Source organism: Triturus cristatus, chromosome 9 (assembly GCF_964204655.1).
Source record: "Triturus cristatus chromosome 9, aTriCri1.1, whole genome shotgun sequence".
NCBI lineage: Eukaryota > Metazoa > Chordata > Amphibia > Caudata > Salamandridae > Triturus > Triturus cristatus.
In genome coordinates this window covers 670,054,098-670,075,237 of record NC_140592.1, presented here as the reverse complement: position 1 = coordinate 670,075,237, position 21,140 = coordinate 670,054,098, and the positions used below count along the sequence as shown (strand labels likewise).

Here is a 21,140-nt window from a genome sequence, read left to right as displayed (position 1 = left end):
TTCTGATCATGTGTACATCTACCTGAAAATGAGTGAGCTTCAGTGTTTGGGCTGGTTGGCCATGCCCTTTAATTTTCTGTTTTTTCCTTTCATTGCTTACCTTTGATTTATTTGCTTCTCCTTTTTATTTTAATGTTACTTAAAAGGATACCACAGCTCTCCAGGCATTCCTAACTGGTAGCTTGCTTGCCGTTCATTTAATCTGAATTACTATCCATTTCACTTGGTCACTTTCTTTAAACCAGGAGACCATTACGGAACGCTGTTTTCCATAGGGTGTCATAGTTTTACCAATTCAAGTTGGCCAACACTTTGGTTCTGAATGTGGCGGGCATGCTGGAACTTCAAAAAAATAAAAACAGTATTCTCTTTACTTATGCAAGACAGACGCCAGCTGCTAGATTTAGCTTTGTGATTGCAAGCATATACCCGCTGTGTTTAGACAGCAGCATGTTTTCCTTTTTCCTCTTGTCATTTTTAATTTATCTTGCAAATATTGTTGAGTGTGAGTTTTATTGTGGATGTGTCAGAGGGTGAATGCACGAATGAATCAGTTGATGGATGCATGAGTGCAATAATGAGCTACAGTGTGCAAGTATGCTGATATTTTGAGTGCCTACATCAAAAAGACACTTTTATTCATTGACCAGACCCATTGGCATTGCCAATGCTAGTTTCACAAGGCAGTATCTTTATTACAGGAGATGGGCACGTGCAGGCTTTTGGCGGATTGGACCCTGTGTACGCGCTTGTGAAGACGCGCTTGCATGTAAAGTGTACAGCCACGCGGCGTGCACATCTCCTGTCCCCCTTCCGTCCTCAGCAGCCTCATGCACTTTCACTTTCCATTCCCCCCGTTAGCTCCATGGAGACAGCTTGTTTCAATAGTGATCTGTAAAGTACACATGCCTACACCATTAAAATTGCTGCTCTGCAGCCGTAGCTTGAATCCGATAGGTTCACTTCCTGTCTTTCGGTGCTTGCAACGTGAGCCCAGCTGATGCGGAGATTTTTGACGAAGCCGTATCACATGATACAACACTCAGTTTCCTGAGATGAAGCGAAAAAACGCGACAAAGAAAAACGTGATTCATAGTGTACGGCGTTCGCGCCATTGATTTAACTGAAAGACTACACTTCCCAGAAAGTGACAGTGGTTCTAATAAAGACTAGAACTGTTAATGTGTTAATACGATGACCCCACTTAGAAAGCAGTTTGATATTTTTTAAAAGGTGATCACACACCTACCTGGCATTGTCTGCCACGCGGATTACAAGGGTTGAAGGCGGAACCTGCGATTACATTTTTACCAGTATGTCTTTAAGGGTGGGTATTCGCAATGAACACCGCTCTCCTCGAGATTCTCTTCCTTTGGAGAGCAGCTATAGTCCTTCTAGCAGGTACTATCAGAAGAAACGCACCAGGTTCTTCTATCTGGCGACGTGCACTTACTTTCCGCACTCTGGCAATAAAGGTGAAGTGGCAAAGCTTCACTCTGTCAACTCCAGCAGTGTGTTTTCCGGGTGCACGGAGGAGGGACCCGGAGTGAGTGAAGAGGGCGGAGCCTCGCAAAGAGCCGAAGCGCATGGGATTCGAATTTCAAGGGGGATTTGTGTACCTCGCTCTTTGGCAGCCTTCGGAAAATAAACTGCTTCCTTGCCCTGACCCCTGTATGTACATACGGAAGCAGCAGACTTCCCCTCAGAGCTGCGTTACCGTGCTTATCCTGTGCCATGTTTACATTATTGCACAGGTTCGGGGCTGGGACGTAGCTTCCAGTGGAGCAGCACGTGCAGTGGCACCGGTAACAAAGGCCTGAGTGGCCCACCACTTACAGATCATACATGCCAACATTTGGACAGCAATTCAATTCAATTACTTTATTCGGATAAAACATATCCATAACAGGACAAAATCACACAGTAATACATATAGCACCCAAATTCATAATGGACATAAAGGTGTTATGTAAAACCAATACAGTGCAGAACAATTAAAACATTATTTATACAGTAATCCTGCACGAACAGCAGTTGTCAGAATGGCACCCACGCAGAATGCTAGTTCATCATCTTCCAGGTTAAGAAGAGTCCTATATGCATCTCTGTAATGAACAGATGGGTGCCTTTTAATCAAGCATTTGCAATGCAATGGGTCTCGCATTATTAAAGTTTGAGCTATTGGCATTGCTAAATAATGCAACACCAATAGCTCAAACTTTAATAATGTGAGACCTATTGCATTGCAAATGCTTGTCCCATAAGGGCCACAACAAACAAATGATGGACGGAATGCTGACAATGCATACATTCTCCCCCAGTCAAGAGATCTGGGTTAAATCCATCGTTCTTTTGCCCACTACACCACCCCAGTTCAGACATGGCCATATGCAAATCAGTCTTGACCCTGTGCCTCATGGGAACAGTCCAGCCCGAACTGCCAAGCCATGTCTTCCCTGGACCGGAATCAAGCATCCTAGGACCGGTTTCTGGCTATCAGCCGTCATCAGCCAGGATAGCTTGACTCCAGTGGCGTAGTGAGCACGGGTCCCACGTCTGGGAATACCCATCCCACTTAGGGCGAAAAGCGTTACAACAAACAAATGATGGACGGAATGCTGACAATGCAGACATTCTCCCCCAGTCAAGAGATCTGGGTTAAATCCATCGTTCTTTTGCCCACTACACCACCCCAGTTTAGACATGGCCATATGCAAATCAGTCTTGACCCTGTGCCTCATGGGAACAGTCCAGCCCGAACTGCCAAGCCATGTCTTCCCTGGACCGGAATCAAGCATCCTAGGATCAGTTTCTGGCTATCAGCCGTCTTCAGCCAGGATAGCTTGACTCCAGTGGCGTAGTGAGCACGGGTCCCACGTCTGGGAATACCCATCCCACTTAGGGCGAAAAGCTATCCTGGCTGATGACGGCTGATAGCCAGAAACTGATCCTAGGATGCTTGATTCCGGTCCAGGGAAGACATGGCTTGGCAGTTCGGGCTGGACTGTTCCCATGAGGCACAGGGTCAAGACTGATTTGCATATGGCCATGTCTAAACTGGGGTGGTGTAGTGGGCAAAAGAACGATGGATTTAACCCAGATCTCTTGACTGGGGGAGAATGTCTGCATTGTCAGCATTCCGTCCATCATTTGTTTGTTGTAACGCTTTTCGCCCTAAGTGGGATGGGTATTCCCAGACGTGGGACCCGTGCTCACTACGCCACTGGAGTCAAGCTATCCTGGCTGATGACGGCTGATAGCCAGAAACCGGTCCTAGGATGCTTGATTCCGGTCCAGGGAAGACATGGCTTGATCCGGCATCCATCCGTAACGCGTTGTGTTTGTAACACAAACACAACGCGTTACGGATGGATGCCGGATTCTAGCGGCCAAAGACTTGGATTGACTCCAACTGTGGCAAAAGACTCGGAACGCAAGTGGGTGGCACCACTCAATTGAGCCCCCACCAGTACTACTGTGTGGCACCCCACAAACGGAGGCCAGCCATATGATGTACACCACTGAATTTCCATAAAAAGGAACTCGCTTCATGCATCGCAGCGGGCAATCTACCAGGCCCAACTCTTCCAGGTTGTTCCCCAGTCCTGATGAAGATCCGCACGGCCAAGGTTCAAACTTCCACATTAGGCCACTAAGACTGATCGAAACGTCGATGCCCCATATATATGAACCTGGGATACGTTTACCTACCCACGTGCCTTATTAGAATTGGCTTCTAATGAATGTATAATTTGCCTGATTTATTTATTGCATAAACTGATACACGTGACCAGGTCTATGCACTTGGATGGTGAATGACAACCAGTCCATTGCTTAACTTGTTTAAGTTTTCTTATGTCACAACCTCTGAAATAATTTCCTCTTTTCTTTTCACTCTTCTCTACTTAAGCACCCTTACTATTTGCACGTTCCCCTTGGAGCCACCTTGACAAAATTGCTAATGGAAATTTAAAAAGTTCAAAAAGAATAAAATGCTTTATTAACTTCTGATATTGGTTTGTTGCATGGTTGACCCTATGAGCAATATTGTATTGGATACTAAGAGCTACCAAAATAGATTACATGTAGCTCAGAATATGTGAATGATATCACTTAGTTAGGAACTACTGCCTACCTTGATTTATGGTCCAGGACCATTGTTTTTCGTACTACATTGCACCCAGGTCCTTGACTTTTTTGGGTTACCCCATTTTTTGTAATGGTTTCATTTTCATGTGTAGACAATTTCTAATTGCATTGATTTCCAAGGTTTTTCACTCCAAAGAAAAGCAGTGGGTGACACTACTGGATTTTCCTGCTTACATGTTCTCAACACAGCCCCAGCACCCACATACTCTCTCCTCTCTTGACTTCATCCTGAAAAAAGCTCTGCTCCTAATAGCTCTTTATGCCCAGTTCCAGCACAGAGCTGACATAGGGCTCAAAGTGCCAACTTACTGCTTGTTTGAATGAAGCCTTGTGCCGTTGGCTCTCTGAACACCACTCTAGGATTTTTTCTAATGCTTGACAGAGTAATGTTTGCGCTGGGCATTACAAAGTGTTAGGATTTTTAACTTGCAGGAATGGCCTAAGTCAGCCTACTGTTCTCTGCAAACATGCATTTAAGAAGGACAGGATGCTTGGTAAGTAATTCCTTATGTAGCCATTATAACAAACACGATTTCGTTCAACAGTAATAAATCAATGTCTCTGCATAATCCACACAGTCCTAGTTACTTCCAGTCTTTCATCAAGATTCCTGCCTTCTAATTTTTAGATGGAGCTAAATGTAATAATAAGCTAATCCTATACTTTTAGCCTTAGCTCTTTTAGTAGTGTCCTGCTGTTTGGTAGAGGGTGACTGTTTGGAATTGGGGCTGAGATTAAAAACAAGGAGGCATTTTGTTGCTGCGCACTCTTTATTTTGACTGTGGGCTCTTGCAAATCTAAATGTGCTGGGCCATTATCTTCACTCTCCCCATTTCAAAATTAAATTCGAAGCCCCTTGGGCCACAGCTGTTGGTGGATATTGAGTGAGTAGATGTTAGAATGTCCGCATGTAACTTTACCAATGCTAAATGCTCCCTTCCTTTGTAGGATGACACGTACACTGAGAGCTACATCAGCACAATCGGGGTTGACTTCAAGATCCGAACTATAGAGCTGGATGGGAAAACCATCAAGCTGCAAATCGTGAGTATGTGTATGAGTTAGCACTAGAGCCTGAAGAGATTTTCACCTTGGTGGTCAAACCATTTTTGATAATTATCATGCCCTTCTATCTCTGCCCTTTCTCTGTGTTGCGTAGACCCCACAAGGAATCGCTCATCTCGTATCTTCCCCAAACCTCCGCTGTTTGCACACTACTCCCTCCATCGCCCACATATCCTTTTTGCTTCAATGGTGGGAAATTCCAGTTAGCTGTCTCAATTCTAGCACTGATCTAATTCCTGGCATAACTCAAGTACTGCCTTACATCAGCTATTCTTTTAGTCCCTTCCTAAACCAGAACTCTGGACATAAAGGAGGGAACTCCCAGTCATCCTCTGCTCTAGGTTAGATTCTTGTAACTCTGCGGCATTCGCTTCCAATACTATCACTCTTACTCTGCTGGCCCTTCCTACTACCACCCCCAAGAGAATCATTGATGAAAAGATTCTTCTATTTTGTGGGCCTTTATACTCCTTTTTCCTCTTCGGGACCATGAACAGGTGGTTTCTGGAGATGATTTTGCTGAACGGGACTGAGGACACTGAAGCAGGAGTAAGGCTTGATCTAGAGGTACAGCCATGACTCATGGGGACAGGATGGGGTCTTCAGAAGCTGCTAAGTATGCTTAAATGCGTATGGGGAAGACTGCAGTTTCATCTCACCCTTTGTCAAATATTAGACTCCTCATTACCTGCCTGCTAATTGTCTGCTCTGCTTCTTTTACCCTTTCAGTGGGACACAGCTGGTCAGGAGCGGTTCCGGACAATCACCTCCAGTTACTATAGAGGGGCTCACGGTATCATTGTAGTGTACGACGTCACCGACCAGGTAAGTGACGACTTTAAACACTGCTGAGTGTTGGAATGTTATACAGGGAGCATTTGGCACACTGAATAGGAAACTTTATTCTGTGAGGAGGTATTGTGCCCATCAAGAGAGACTTAACTCTAATATGGATGGGGGAAAGGGGTTTCTTTCAAAATCCTTTGTACAGTAAGAGAAACTAACAGTGACTGAGTATTGCTGGAAATTATTTCGGTTGGATAGTTGGGCTCTGTATTTCAATGAATTAAACATCCTGCCACTGTGATCTTTGGGGATTTTGATTGCCTTGGGTCGGTTGTTTATAGAATATGATGGCCATCTTTCCCCCCGGTTTTTTATGGACATTGTTTCGGCACCTAGGAACATCCTGTTCATGGAATGGCTCTCTTTAGTAGTCTTCTTCACAACTGTTTAAAATTGCCTGTATGCTTCTCATCTGAAAGATTCTAAAAAATGATGTTGCAGCTTTAAGAACTTTGGAGCATCTGTGCACCCCCGTTCATTCACTCTTGCAACCCCATTTCTATATGTGAAGCACCAACTGCCAAAAACCAGCTTTTTTTTTTTCAGCGTATCACACAGGGATCGGCATTTCTGGTGCTTTCCCTGTATTTCACGGGCACTGCCTCCCTTTCATCAAAGGGTTTTGACTCACTTCTTAACATGTAATAGGATTTTGAAAAAAAAAATCTTTCCTCCTTTTTGCATGCTGTTTAGGATATGCTTCAAGCACTGCTACCAACAGTTCTGGAAGTCTGCCCTCCCGTAGACTGTCTCATTTTGGAATTACCTCGCTAATCCTGCATCATGTTTATGGATACTGATATCTTCCAAGTTCTTAGGTTTTCAGCTTGGAAATTTGTTTGATCATGCTTAGGAATATTCTCTTGTGGATGTCCAAAGTTTAGCATGTAAGGAAGGAGGCCATGGACTTTGTTGTGGGTGAAAGCAGTCAAACTTAATTTAGAAGGATGTGTTTCTTGGCATGACATTAGTTTTGGCAACACCAGTCATCACTAGTTAGGAGGTACCCACCATCATTCTAGAACGTCTGCTACCCATTCTGGTAGAAAAATCTCTGGATGCATGCATTTGGTAGCTCTTGGATGTTCCTGCAGAACAGGACAATCTATACTAACCTGATTTCACTAAACTACTGCTTAGATGGACCAAAATCACAGCCGCAGTAACCCTGCACTAACCTACTTCTCACTTGAAATTCTGATCGACCTATTATGTCAGTTTTCGTCTAAATGCTTTTCTTTTTGCCTTAGGATCGTAGTATGTGTGCCTGTAGATTCACATGCTCAATCTAGTGTTGAGCTCAGACGATTACAACTTGTTTTTCTGAAACGAAGTTGTTCAAATGACAAGGTCTTGGTGACTCCTCTTCTGGTTGTTAGAATGTTTTGCTTTGCCTTTGTTCGTGATTCTGCATGCTTCCGGTCTCGACTAGTTTGTCCGTTCCCGTCGCGGCCTCTTAGTCTGTTGCCTTTCATCCAGTGCCTAAATACTTTTTGGCGCGTTTTTTCAAAACTGTACAGAACCGGTTTGCTGAGTCCATCGTCGTGCGACCAGGTCTCTTGGCTCTCTGGGCGCTTTGGCCACAACATGCTCCAGACTACCCTTCGAAGAATCAGTACATGAATTAATGGAATGGATGCCCTTCAAGAGATGCCTGTAGTGCCACTCTTAATACCCCTGGGCCGATCTCCACGCCGTCAATCTTTGCCTCTCGTTGGAGCATGGCGAGAGCCGCAGCAACTGTTTTCAGCATTCTGCAGCAAGAAGACACTACACCAGTGTTGACCAATGGTGGGCCCACAGCCGGATGGCCAAATCCTCTGAAGAAATACTGGCTATCTTCGGCAACGACGATCCACTCTATACCGACGAAGAGGAGGAAGCATTAGGTGAGTGTCCCAATTCTCCCGCACATCAGCCAAGTCTTCAGTTTATCTACTCCCAATGTTTCAGAATGAGGTGACTAGAAAATTAATGAAGGAAAAAAACAGGCTCCTCAGGGATCTCCATCCACCTTGGTACTGTTGATCCCCCCCGCCCTTCTCAAAGCTTAAAAATGGCAGCACAGGGATTGGCTTTGAGCCCTGTGTAAAACCTCTGCCACCTTCAGGTGTGCCACCGCCCTCAGCAAAGCCTCAGCGCTGAGAAAAGACCCTTCTTAGGTTCTTCAACTTTGGGGCAATCTTTGCCTCTTGCCGGAGCATAATAACATTCGGTGCTGAACCCTTGAACCTGGCTCCCTCACCGAAGCCGAAAGCATTGTTGGCACTGAAGCAGTCAGCCCTAAAGCCAATTTCGGATCCGATGCCCACTCTACATCAAGGACCTTCCCATCCTCTAGAAGCTGCAGCAGGAGCTCAATGAAAGGCAGAGGAGGATCATTATCCACCCATGCACAGGCAAGTTCTCAGCCTCCCAAGCTTACCATGGAAAAGAAATGCAGGAGTGCCTTTGAGTAGGCTCTACCATCAGACACTCCTGTGCCCCTAATGCCTTCCAAGAGGACCAAAGACAAGGTCTCCGCTCCTCCTCTTCCTCTGCCTCCTTCTCCACCACCACCTCCCTCACTCCAAAGCCTTTACCGCAGAAGTCCCTGGGGTCATACTCCCGATACTGACAGTCCCACCCCTTATTCACTGGGCGAGGACTTTGCCCCAGTCTGCCCAGGTACCTCAGTAAGTCCTTGAGAGGACCCTCAGGCAGACCCTAACCTAGAACATTTACCAGCCGGGCCTCCTCGCCAGGTTACACCACTGCGTACCACAGTGTCATTCAACGTGCAGTCACCTATATTAAGGCAGAGATGTACGCCACCCCCGAGGAGGATAGCATTTTAGTAGAGACACACCCAACGACAGAGCGGTCTGTTCAGTATCTCCAGATGCTCAAAGGGATGATTAATTCCTCCCCGAGATCTGTAAAGAGCTGATAAACTCGTGTGATGACACCATACATTGAAAAGAAATATAAACTGACTCCGTCTGACCCACTTTATTTCCGGGTCATGTTACACCGCATTTCTACTAGAAATGGATCAGAAACACAGGTCACTGAAGGGGCTTCGCCTCCAGTTCCTGACAAGGAGAGCAAGCAGTTTGATGCTGACCTGAAGAGGGTAGCTGGGGGGTGCTACCATTCCCTGGTGGATCTGTAATTCCATAGGCCTCGTTTCTCTGTACAATAGAGACCACTGGGAAGAGATAGGGGAGCTCTTTCAGCATCTCCCTGATCTGTATCACAAATGTGGGGAAGAAATAGTGAACAAAGGCAAGGCTATTTCCTTTGCAACCATCGATTATTCGCTAGATGTGGCAGACACAGCAGCGGCGGGGTCAACACCTCAGTTATCCTCCGGTTCCAATCTTGGCTCTGCATGTTTGGCTTTAAGCCGGAGGTGCAACAGCACCTAGTCAACTTGCCATTTGACTGGGTACACCTGTATGGATCACAGGATTACACTATGCTTGAAAAGAGCAAGACTCAGAAACTGCCAAAGCGATGGGTGTTTTTCAGGTCCCTTTAGGTAGGGATTTCATTCACCAGCAACAGTCAAGAGGCAGATTGTAAGCCACTTCCCCAGACCAAACCCATTCCTATCTTCAGCAGCAACAGTTTTATCATTCACAGGATTGCAATGGTTTCACACAAGGCTTCTTTAGACGGAACGGTTCCAAGGGCCAAGGCAGACGCACACCTAGTAGGGGAGCCTCTACCTTCAAAAAATGTCTTGCCTTGCATCTTTACTCAAACACCTTTGGGGGAGATGTTCGGGGTGTGTTTATAGAATTTATGGTTAATAATGCCCCTGTTTCAATTTGCTCTGTTTACGGATCCAATCTAGATGATCCTGATGTTTTAAATCATTTAAGCGTATAATTGGCCTTATGGCCATATCCTCTGATCCTTTGTGGTGATTTTAATATCCACTTGGGTAGCAATTCCAATCTGAATGCTGACCTGGCATATCAAGGAAGGAAAGTAAGAGTCTTTAAGGCCCTTCAAGGATTGGTGAGGGAACATGGGCTGGGTGATACCTGCTATAAGCATAGATCAGCAGGGTTTACTTTTTATTCGGCCCCCCATAACAAATTAGTGTGGCTGGACTGTTTTTTCATCTCTAATAAACTGGCTGAAACAGTTAAAATTGAGACTTTCCCTAGGATTATCTCAGACCACAATCCTTTAGTAATTGAAACATCACTGAACGGTATTTCAAGAGCGCAGAGGCATTGGACATTTGAAAGGAGGCTTTTGTTTGTTTGATCATATTGTGAGCATATGGCTAAGTTGATTGGGGAATTCTTTGATATTAACAGAAATACAGACTCTGAAATTAATGTTTGGGATGCTTTTAAAGCAGGTGTTCTAGGCGAGACCTTGAGTTTTTCTATATCCCGACAGAAAGCACTACAGGAGGAAATGAAGAATTGGGTTGAGCAGTTAAGGACAGCTGAGCTCGAACTTATGAGAAGAATAATGGGGGGGGTCAAAGAATAGAGGAAAGTGAGCAGCTAATCACGATCACTAAATCTAAAATCCATCAGAATTTAGGCACAGAGGTGGCAGCTAAATATACGCAATATGGGGCCAAGTTATATGAACTTGGAGAAAACACAGGTAGGGTTTTGGCAAAAAGGTTGCAACAACTAGTATAAACAACTATATGTTGAGGGAGTGACTACGCCAGGGGTAGAATCCCTGGAAGATTTTTTTTTAAGATTTAAAAACCGAGGTCACAAATGATCAAAATGAAATCCTCGCAACCCCGATAACCTGGGAAGAATTGGAAGCTGCCATAACCTCTCCAGCTACAGGTAAAGCTGTGGGCCCAGATGGCATTCCCTTGGAATTCTACAGAACATTTTGGAAACCGTTGCGGCAGGATATTACACATTTATTCCAACAGGCCCAAAATGGCTATATCCCCAATTCATGGCAGAAGACCACTATAGTCGTATTTAAACAAAAAAGGGCAAGTCAGATCTCATTCCTGCCTCATATAGACCGATATCACTTCTAAATAGCGATAGTAATATCTATTCGAAAATACTCTCAACCAGGTTAGGAAAGATCATTACTCCTCTGGTTTCAATGCGCCAACCCGGGTTTATCCCGGGTAGGGGTACGACAGACCGTGTACACCTTGTCATAACCCTTCTGGACTGGGCCTAGGCCATGGAATCACCGCTGGGGGTAGTCCTGCTGGACGCTGAGAAAGCGTTCAACAGGGTCGCCTGGCGGTTTTTGTGGTCTGTCCTACGATGGAAGGGGATATGTTGGGAATTTATTCATGCTGTCAAGGTACTGTATTTATCTCCAGAGGCTGTGTTTTCGTTTTTCAGGACAGGAGTCAAATCTGTTCAATATCAGCAGAGGTACCAGGCAGGGCTGTCCGTGCTTCCCTTTGCCCTATATATTGACCACTTTCTTAAAAAATTAGAGCTAAATGTGAACATTAAGGCTGTGAGGGTAAATGATGTTGATTATAGAGCACTGGCATATGCGGATGATATTGCGGTACTTACCAGTGATGTCGCTTTGGCACGTCCAGAGGTGCAGAATTTAGCAGAACAGTTTGGTATCCTTTCAGGATATAAACTAAACATGGATAAAGCCCAGATCCTTTGCTCAGGGAATATGTGCCATGTAGGACTTCCAGTTGTTTCAGTAGCAACTTATCGGGGGGTCAAAATCACAGCTATGGTGGATAGAATTCCTGATTTAAATACTACCCCTATAATAGAAAATGTTTAAAAACAAATTGGAGAGACTAGACCATCAGCACCTTTCCCTATTTGGACGAAGTAATGTAATCAAAATGTTGGTCATCCCTAAATTTGTATATCTTTTCAGGACTATCCCTCTTGAATTTTCCTTGTCTTGCTTAGCAAGGATAGAGAGGATATGTCTTAGATTTCTTTGGGGGTATCGCAGACCAAGAAGAGCAGCTAAATGGATTACTCTCCCAAGACGTCGGGGTGGATGGGCCATACCTAGTTTCCTCCTATTCTACTGGGCATCTATTTTTCAACATATAGGCATATTACTAGTGGGGAATAAGACTGCAATCCCGCTGGAAGCTAGACCAACTATATATGAACTAGGGTTGGGGAGTGAAGCTAAGGGTTGTTTGGTCAGGTTAGTGGAGCCCAGCTATTTTAGAAAGACCAAATTTAAAATACAGACAGCTGCTCATAAGGTGTGGAGAGAGATATGGCAGAAACGGAAGATCCTAAACCTGAATGTATATACCCCACTCTCTGCTTCAGGTATGATGCCTCCAATTTTTCAGAATCAAGTCACTTTTAGCTGGGGGGGGGGGGGGGGGGTAAAGGAATTTACGCTCTGGGTGATTTTTATAGGGAAGGCCAATTTGTATCATTTATGAATCTGCAGGATGAGTTTGGGTTGAGCAAGGGAGATTTCTTCAAGTACTTGCAGATTCGGAGCATTTTGGGGTAAATAAGCACAGATCGGCTCTAAGCTTTGATAAGATACCTTTGGTGGAAATAGCACGAAGGAAGTCTCAGATTGGGAAAATCTATCTAAAATTGCTCAAAACTCTTGAAGATGATATGGATGTTCAGAATGCAAAATGGGAGAGCAGGTTTGAGGAGGGAGTAATTAATATTGAAGATTCATTGGAGATATTTAATCAGATACTGATAACTGGAAAACTCAGGAGTCAACATTTTATGTCTACCTTTGATCTGTATTACACTCCAGCAAAGATAGCTAAATGTGGGGGGGGGGGACGAGGGGAGGGCAATGCAATAGATGTGGTTTGCAGGCAGCTGATACTATATACACGTTTTACTCCTTGCCCCAAATTGGGTATCTTTTTACAGGATGTTGAAGTTTTCTTAACTACAGTTCTAGGGGTTTTGGTATCAATTACGGCAGCTCTTCTAATCCTGGGATTAGGAAACAACATAGTCAAATAAGAGGGCGAGGTCAGAGATGGGGTTTTTGTTTATTGTAATGGCCATTGTCTGTTTATGTATTGCCTTCTAATGGATAAGTAGTGACACACCCAGCTTTCTCCACTGGCAGTCAAGGATGCTGGCTATCTACAATATAGAATCTTCAGTATATAAATTAAGAGCTCGAAGGAGCTCGGTCAGAATATCTGGGCTCCTATTGCAGGACTGGTGAATCATAACGACCAGGGAAAACCAATCTGAAATACAGATCGGGACAATGTAACTCTGTTTTTATCCTCTGATATCTTCTGATGGTGTTAAGAAATGAATCCATCAATTCAATGAATCTGATATCAAACGACTCTATTTAATGCACGAGCACTTTCTTCTCTGTAAGCTATAATGAATGGGAAAATATGTGCTTCTATTACCTGTAAATATTGAATGAATTGGATGGTTTTAATTGATAATCTTGCACTTTATCATCTTCCTGCTCTTTCTATGATTTTTAATGCTTAGGAATTGCCATGACATGTATTAAGAAATTTTCTTTGCAATGGAAAAAATCAATAAAAATATTTTTTTTTTAAAGGAGTGGCTAACCCATACTTACGCAGCAATCCCACTTCGGCACAGTCTAAGTTTCACAAGGAACGCCACCAAATCACACTTGGAGCTGCTCTAAATTCCACCCTTCTTGGGGTATGTGCTGAATTCTGTTGTGGGCAAAGCTTTCCTCAGTCCTCAAAGGGTACAGGCATTCCAGAAGCTTCTTCCTCTTTTTCTGCCACTCCCAGTTTGTATAGTGATGCTCCTCCTGGGATTAATGGCCTCATTCACTGCCATTGTGCCCCATGCCATATTTGCCCGTTTAAGGAGTGCCTCTTAAGCCAGTGATCGCAAGCGGGTTGTCAGTTGGAAGATCTAGTGTAGGTAAGGGCTGTCTGCAGTGGTGTAACAGCAACAGTCTGTTGTAGGTTAGACCCTTTACAGACCCACTTCCACAAGTGACCGTTAACACAGACACATCTCAAGTTAGCTGGGGAGGGCATCTAAATGACATGACAGTCCAGGCCCTGTGGCCACCTCATCAAAGGAACCTTGGCATCAACCACTTGGAAGTGTTAGCTATTCATCTAGCCCTTGAACCCTTCCTTCAACAGATTCAAGGCAAATTAATCCTTGTGCGCACAGATAACATAACCACCATGTTCTACCTAGGCACACAGCTGTCAGCTCTCGGCCCTAGCGCAGCAAATCTGGCACTGGGACATTCGCCACCAAGGTCATCTAGCAGAGTATCATCCGGTAGTGGATGACTTCGCAGACCTGCTCAGCAGTGCGCAGCAACAAGTCCACAAGTGTGAACTCCGCCCTCATGTCCTAATTTTTTAATTTCAAAGATGGGATAGACCAAACATAGACATATGGGCCACAGACGAAAACGCAAAATGCTTAAGCTAAACTTTGCACCCGGTTTTCACACCCCAAGTCCACCGGCAATGCTCTGTGGGTGAATGTGTCAGGGATTTTGTGTACACTTTTCCTCCTCTCCCACTGATTCCTTACATGGTAAGGAAGCTCAGGCAAACATCCCTCACCCTTATCCTGATTGCACCAATGTGGGCCCGACAAACCTGGTTCTCGACCCTTCTGCGACAGGCAACATCAATCTGTCTTTTTTTCCTTGTCCAGACTGGTAGCTGAAAGGCCACTGCACACACTTGATCTCATGAGAGCTCTGATGTACTACGTAGATGGAACCAAATCCTTTAGCAAAATGCAACACGTTTGTGGCTTTTTCACAGCCTCATAAAGGTCAGTCCATTTCCTAGGCAGGGATTTCCAGGTGGATTGTCAAATGCATCCATACCGGTTATACTAAAGCTAAATGAACCCTACTATCCTGCCCAAGCCACACTCTACCCGCTAACAGGGTGCTACTGTGGTTTTTCTATGGAACATACCCATAGCAGACATTTGTAAAGCCACTACATGAAACACATTCACAAAGCATTATTGTTTGGATGTTCTTGCAAGTCAGCAAGCTAGAGTTGGTCAAACTGTTCTCAGACCTGTGCAGCATCCACTGGCAAGCCACCACTTAAGGGTGTACTGCTTTGTATATAGTTGATTTAGAACATGTATGTCTACAGCCACACATGCTACAACGGATTATGTTACTTAACCTGTAAGCATCTGTTTGTTGCCTGTAGTTCTGTAGATTCACATGGGCCCACCCTCCTCTGCAGAAGACATATTTCACTTAATATTGCTCTCTTTCCACACCCATGGACACTAGTGTTGTACTACTCACTACTCCATTCCTTCTGGCACCCGTTGGACGAGAAACAATCTAACAATAACGTCGGTGCCCATGCGCAATTACTACCAGAGGACAAGTCCCAGAGATCTTGTTACTTGAAAGACTTGTTCAATCGAATCTAAGAAAAACAAGTTGTAATTGTCCAAGCCCAACACTAGATGGCAGTAGTATGCAGAGCATGTGAATTTCACAGCACTGCATGCAACAAACAGATGCTTACAAGGTAAGTAACGTAATCCTTAATGTTGCTCTCTACTCTCCGTGTTGGTGGCAGCCCATAGTTATGGCGTACAGTCGTTTTTAACTATTCTTCAAGTTAGAAAGATTGACTACTGGCTTACCTTGGTAAAGGTATATACTGTCTTGTCTCTAGGCCTTCTCACCCTATAGTGTGAGTGGTGTTCAGGAGGAGTGCTTGTCTATTTTGACTGGGATACTCCACAGTGCGTAACCCCTGTATGTTGTCTTGACTTTTTAGGGTGATGCAAAAGAATAGCACAAGATAAGGAATGTAGTTGTCTCCCCTTAACTACACCTCACCAGGTCTGCTCTCCCCTCTGCCCCTCTTCCTGCAACAGATATAAGCCTTGTTATGAATTTACACCTGCCTCGAAGGAGCAGGACAATTTCTTTGTGTTTGCCTTCATTAGATGAAGCCAGTTCCAACAGGTCGGCCTGGGGTCTAAGAGAAGGAATACCTGAGCAATGGACAGACATGAAGATCTTAGTGCTACAGCCTTGGTAGTTGGAAAAGTACATGGTCACTACGAAATGCCTCAACAAAAAATTTGGGCTTTGTGACCATTTCATGAAACTTGTGTCCTGTTCTGGCATGTAAAGTTGAACCAGCCATCAATTATTGATGGCTAAAAGAGTATTTGGAACAGCTTTACTTATTCATTAGGCATTATTGAATGTTTGCTATTATCGTGGACCTAGAGGAACAGTGATTATTATGCAACACTGTTTTCCAGGAGGCTAAACTCTACCCACAGGAGGGTGTACTTATGTGGATTACAGCTCTCCAAAATGTCAAGCATGACTGCCTGTGGCCAGTTTGCATAACAACAACTGTCACTGTTTCTGGGCATAAGCTGGCTCGGTGAGACTGGAATACATGGTCATCTTTTGACTCCACATAGCTCTGTGCATAATGCAAAGGGCTGGACCTAAGGATGTCGAGCTTGGCTGTCTACAGTGTAGGATTAGTGACCAAGCTCCAAGACTGAGGAAGCAAAGTCAGCAGTTGGTGTCCTCGTAGGAGGAAGTAAAATTGCCTTGTGAGATTTAGATGTAGAACGTTTTACTTAACAGTGATAACGTTGTTTGCTTTTGTAAAACAAATAAACGCCTGGTGGTTCAAGTGAGTATTTGAGTTTCTAACTACACGCCACTTCCTAGAGGCCTTGCCTGCTTGAACCCACTACATAGAGAGTCAAGTGCTGTAACTGAGTACATGTTCTTTTTGTTTAAATTAAACCGTTTTCTGGTGAATGACAATAACATTTCTGCTTCGTAGGATCCTATCGGAAGTCATAAACCCAGAATGTTCCGGTCATACATCAAACTTTCAAAAATGATTTGCCACCTACATAGTTAAACAGTTTAGCTTTTACTGAATGTTTATCTCCGGAACAGCCAATTCTATGTCAGGACTGGAGGCGAGGATTCTGCCTTCTATTACTCACTTTATTACACAGCAGCCAATAGTGAAACAAAAGACTGTTTCCCATCAAACCCTGGGGAAACTGTAGTCAAACAAAGTAACCAATAGGCATTGTCCATCATCCACCAATAGGGGTCCTCCAGCACCCAGATAGTCCGTCCTCACTGGTCTCTCTTCCTCTTTCTTCGCTGCTCAGCAGCCGAGCTAAGTGTTTTTTTGCTTACGTGATATCTTGATGGTATAACGATGTACTTGCTTTGTGTATTTGACTGCATATGTTAATGACGTTTTGGCGCTTATTTGACGGCATATGTTGAAAAAGCTACACGTCAGCACCTAGCTGAAAAAATGTGTAACTTTGATAACTAAATTGTAACGCCTGCATTACAGAAGGGAAAAGTGCATGCCCGCTCTAGTCCATTACGCTGCTTTTTTTAAGGACCCAGAAGTTTCTATCTGGCAGTTTGCTGGACAGACTTAATTACTTTTTTCGTGGTCGTGCTGAGAAGATTGTGGAACACTTCAGGGGCTTACACCCCGTTTTGTTTTAATCCAAGTTTTTCTCCCTTCGCTGGACTTTGTATAGTTATTAAAACAGTGGTTCTCATCTTCTGGGACACCCCAGTTGCAGCAAAGAAAGCTGCTTGAGTTCATTTTTGTTGTTGTTGTTGTTGCTTATGTTAGCCAAGCAACATTGTTTTGTGATACTTGGCTTTTCTTATGTTAATATAGCTTGTTTTATGAACTTGGCAGACCTGCTGACAGAGCAAGATGAAATGACTGTAGAAACACAGACCAGGATCGGGGGGGGGGGGGGGGGGGGGGGGGGAGGAGAAAAAACCCAATGTTGAAAGGGTGATTTTTTTTGTGTGCTATTTTGCTTCTGTGTTTCTAGAGCTAGTTTAATTATGCAAGGCAGCCCTGCTCATACGAGAAAAGAAGTGCATAAAAAGCATGGGAACTGTAATAGTGATCACGATGGGGCAGCATCAGAGAGTGTGTGGAAAGGGCAAGTCAAGTAGCTTGAACAAATTATTATGTAGCTAAAATGTGGTTGTCAACCTACACGTATTTGAATATAAACTCGAATACAGGCACCTTAATTGAACAAGCATTCACAAAGAAAATAGGTCTTTTTCCTGAGACCTATTGACGTTGGCAGTGATTTTTAGCCATGGTGTAGAGCAGCGCAGCTGGAAATGTAAGTAAGTAAATAAATAAATAAAAAGGTGTTAAGACGTGGCTTTATGTCATTTTATTGGCACACGCAAGCATAGATGCTTGCACATACAACGGAGGTGAGCATTTTAAAAATGTATTTATCCTTCCGAATCCCAGATGGATTAGTAAATAGAAGTTGAGTGAAATGTTAAGATAAAAAATCCCGCTTGAGTAGCCGATGTGGAAGGGGCTGTGGGTACACCATTCATCTTCCCTTTTTTGGGTTCCAGTGGTGGAAAAACATTGAAATATCTATGGTTGGGGATGTGTGGCAGGGATCACATCTTCAATCCTTCCATACTCTTCTATCAGAGTACACCCTGCACAGGTCTCAGTTTTGCTGATATCCACAGCTCCGTCATGCCCTCAAACAACACTTAGGATTCCTTTGCACCATCCCACAGGTATACCCCCTCCAATTCAGGATTCTAATTGGTCCTATTGACGAGATGAGCATCTCGTGGGTCTACAAAGATCTACACCACTGTGGAAGGGCTGGGCTGCCTGGATGACTCCGATTGGAGGGCTGCATGAGCGTCTCTCAGGGTGCTGGTCATCTCGTCGAGGCTCAGATTTATCCAGATTAACGTCCTGCATATGAACTATTTGACACCATTTAGACCATATAGACTTGTTATCACTGCCTGGAAACACACGCCCATTTTTGTCGTGTGGTATGAGAATGTCCTTGGCTAGCTCAATACTAGCGGGCGGTGCTTGTTGTCCCTTTCAGGGTGTTGGGGATGCACATGGACCCATCTACAGATGTGGCCGTCCTAGAGTGGGGGGATACATTTGGAGGCTAAACCTTAGTGGGGACGAACTATTCTAGCCAAAGGAGACTTTACCAAATGTTAAAACTCTACACCCCCATGCCACCCCCCCCAACACACACACTCTCTCTCTCTCTCTCTCTCTCTCTCACACTCTCTCTCTCTCTCTCTCTCTCTCTCACTCTCTCACACTCTCTCTCTCTCACTCTCACTCTCACTCTCACTCTCACTCTCACTCTCACTCTCACTCTCTTTAGCAGGCAGTGGCTTGGTGTTCAAAACAGAGGAACCAATTCACGTATCTTGGGTGTGCCCCAAGAAACATGGAAAGGAATGAGGGAAGTGGGTGGCATATTGGGGACTGATTTGAAATATTAGTATCCAGCTGTTTATGGTGCATTGCCTATGTTTATTGGTTATCGTAATTGGGAACGATGCTGTGTAACATTAAAATTCAGTTATGAAAGCAAAGTTGACCGAAAGGCACTTTTTTCTATATAATTCTAATGCACTTTTTGATACTTCGTTAATGCGTTATTTTTTTTATAAAAAGGGGGAGGAGTGAGTTGAGAGTGGGGAGTGCCACAGCATGGGTGCAGCCCTTGTGCATACCCGAACTGTACTTTTTGGCCCCTGAGAAAATGTTTGTGAGTACCCACGTCTTTAAACATTTTCCTTATTTTTTTCTGTATCTTTTGAGGGTATTTTCTTCACCGTGCTTTCCTTTTTTGTGAAGTGCCCCTCGTGTGGGATCCGTGATTCCACCCCTGCAACTTCACGGAGGCACAACATGGAAAGTTCTCAATTCATCCCTCCTTTGTAATCAATGAGTTTTCCCTCTAATTCCTCCTCATCATTTACACTCACTTTATCACCAGCCTCTCCATTGCAAACCTCACCTGTGAACATCACTACATTTCACTATGTTCTTAAAACAACAAAATGAAACATCCACGTGGAGCCCCACAGTATTTCACTATAATGGATACACTACACTCAAGCCCATCACTTCCTTAAGTCTATGGTTTTACAGAACTCAAAGAAAATAATTCTTATCCCCAGTGATGATCAAAATGGCAGTTTATAGATTGTTGAAGATATAGAAGTCACTTTGACCAAAACACACTATATCTGTGACAGGAGCCTAAGCCAGACTCTTCCATTGTTTCATCTGTAAGAAAGAGACATCCCTGTGCTCTGGAAACGCCTGTACTGACAAACAGTGCAAGCAGATGCATGCATTGAAGGTGCTGGGTGCAAAGTGTATGTGGTTCTGCAGCAACAACCTTCAAAACGGCCATTGCTTCCATTTTATTAGGACGATATAAGAGGGCTTTGTGAGTCACTGGTGGCTTTTACGGACAATATCCTTAGCTACTGAAGAAAAGACTTCCTGGGGATCATGCTAGAAGGACAGTTAGTTTCAAACAAAGTTACAATTACAGCTATTGATTCATCAGTTTTAGATCTCACAGGATTTTGCTTTGGCGTTTCCCTCCGACGTGCGTCCATGTTACATTTGACTTCTTTGAATCTGGGTACACTATTTAAAACCCCGAGTCTCTTTACGGGATCAGTACTTTTCGAATCTTATACAGATAATGACATTGAACAGATGAATAAAGAGTCTGGGACCCTTAAGGCTGTTGGTTTAGAAGAGAAAAGGAGATTTTATCAGTCTCAGTACAAAGTCCAAGATAATGTGTACCACGTAACTTTACTGGGTAGTTGGAAGGTCAGATTTGACACCTCAGTTGGTTAAGTAGTGTTAAAGAATGTGTTTGGTTGATATTCCCCTACTTTGCCACTTATTAAAATCTCTTTGACTTTGCTGTTGGTTATTGACATATGCTGGCAAGGGATATTCTTGCTAATCTATTGTATTATTCTGATAGAGACTTCTGGCTGCTGATTCCTTATCTTAGAATAGGCGTTAGACTGGATCAAAAGTTGTTTTTGTTAGCAATCCCCTTGTGCGCTGGAAGTGACGTGCACAGTGCCTTTATAGGTGCCACCCCAGCAGATGGACATCAGTTCCTTCTTTTCAGCGTCATCAGCGCAGATGTGGATCAAGCTCCCCTCAGCCATTTTTAGGTCTCGCCTGACCCAGCGCATGCGCTGGTCTGGTAAGACTTATTGAGAGGGCTCCAAAAAGTGCTACCGGGCCAGCC

General features: G+C 44.1%; 1 protein-coding gene across 1 annotated transcript in view; it reads left to right on the top strand.

Annotated features, from left to right (window-relative positions):
• The window catches only part of RAB1B (RAB1B, member RAS oncogene family), a 194,481-nt gene that overhangs the window by 89,913 nt on the left and 83,428 nt on the right, over nucleotides 1–21,140 (top strand). Inside the window, exons 3-4 of the mRNA XM_085625736.1 lie at nucleotides 5,098–5,193; nucleotides 5,944–6,039. Coding sequence (XP_085481862.1) covers nucleotides 5,098–5,193; nucleotides 5,944–6,039 — 192 coding nt within the window. The remainder of the gene's footprint in view (nucleotides 1–5,097; nucleotides 5,194–5,943; nucleotides 6,040–21,140) is intronic.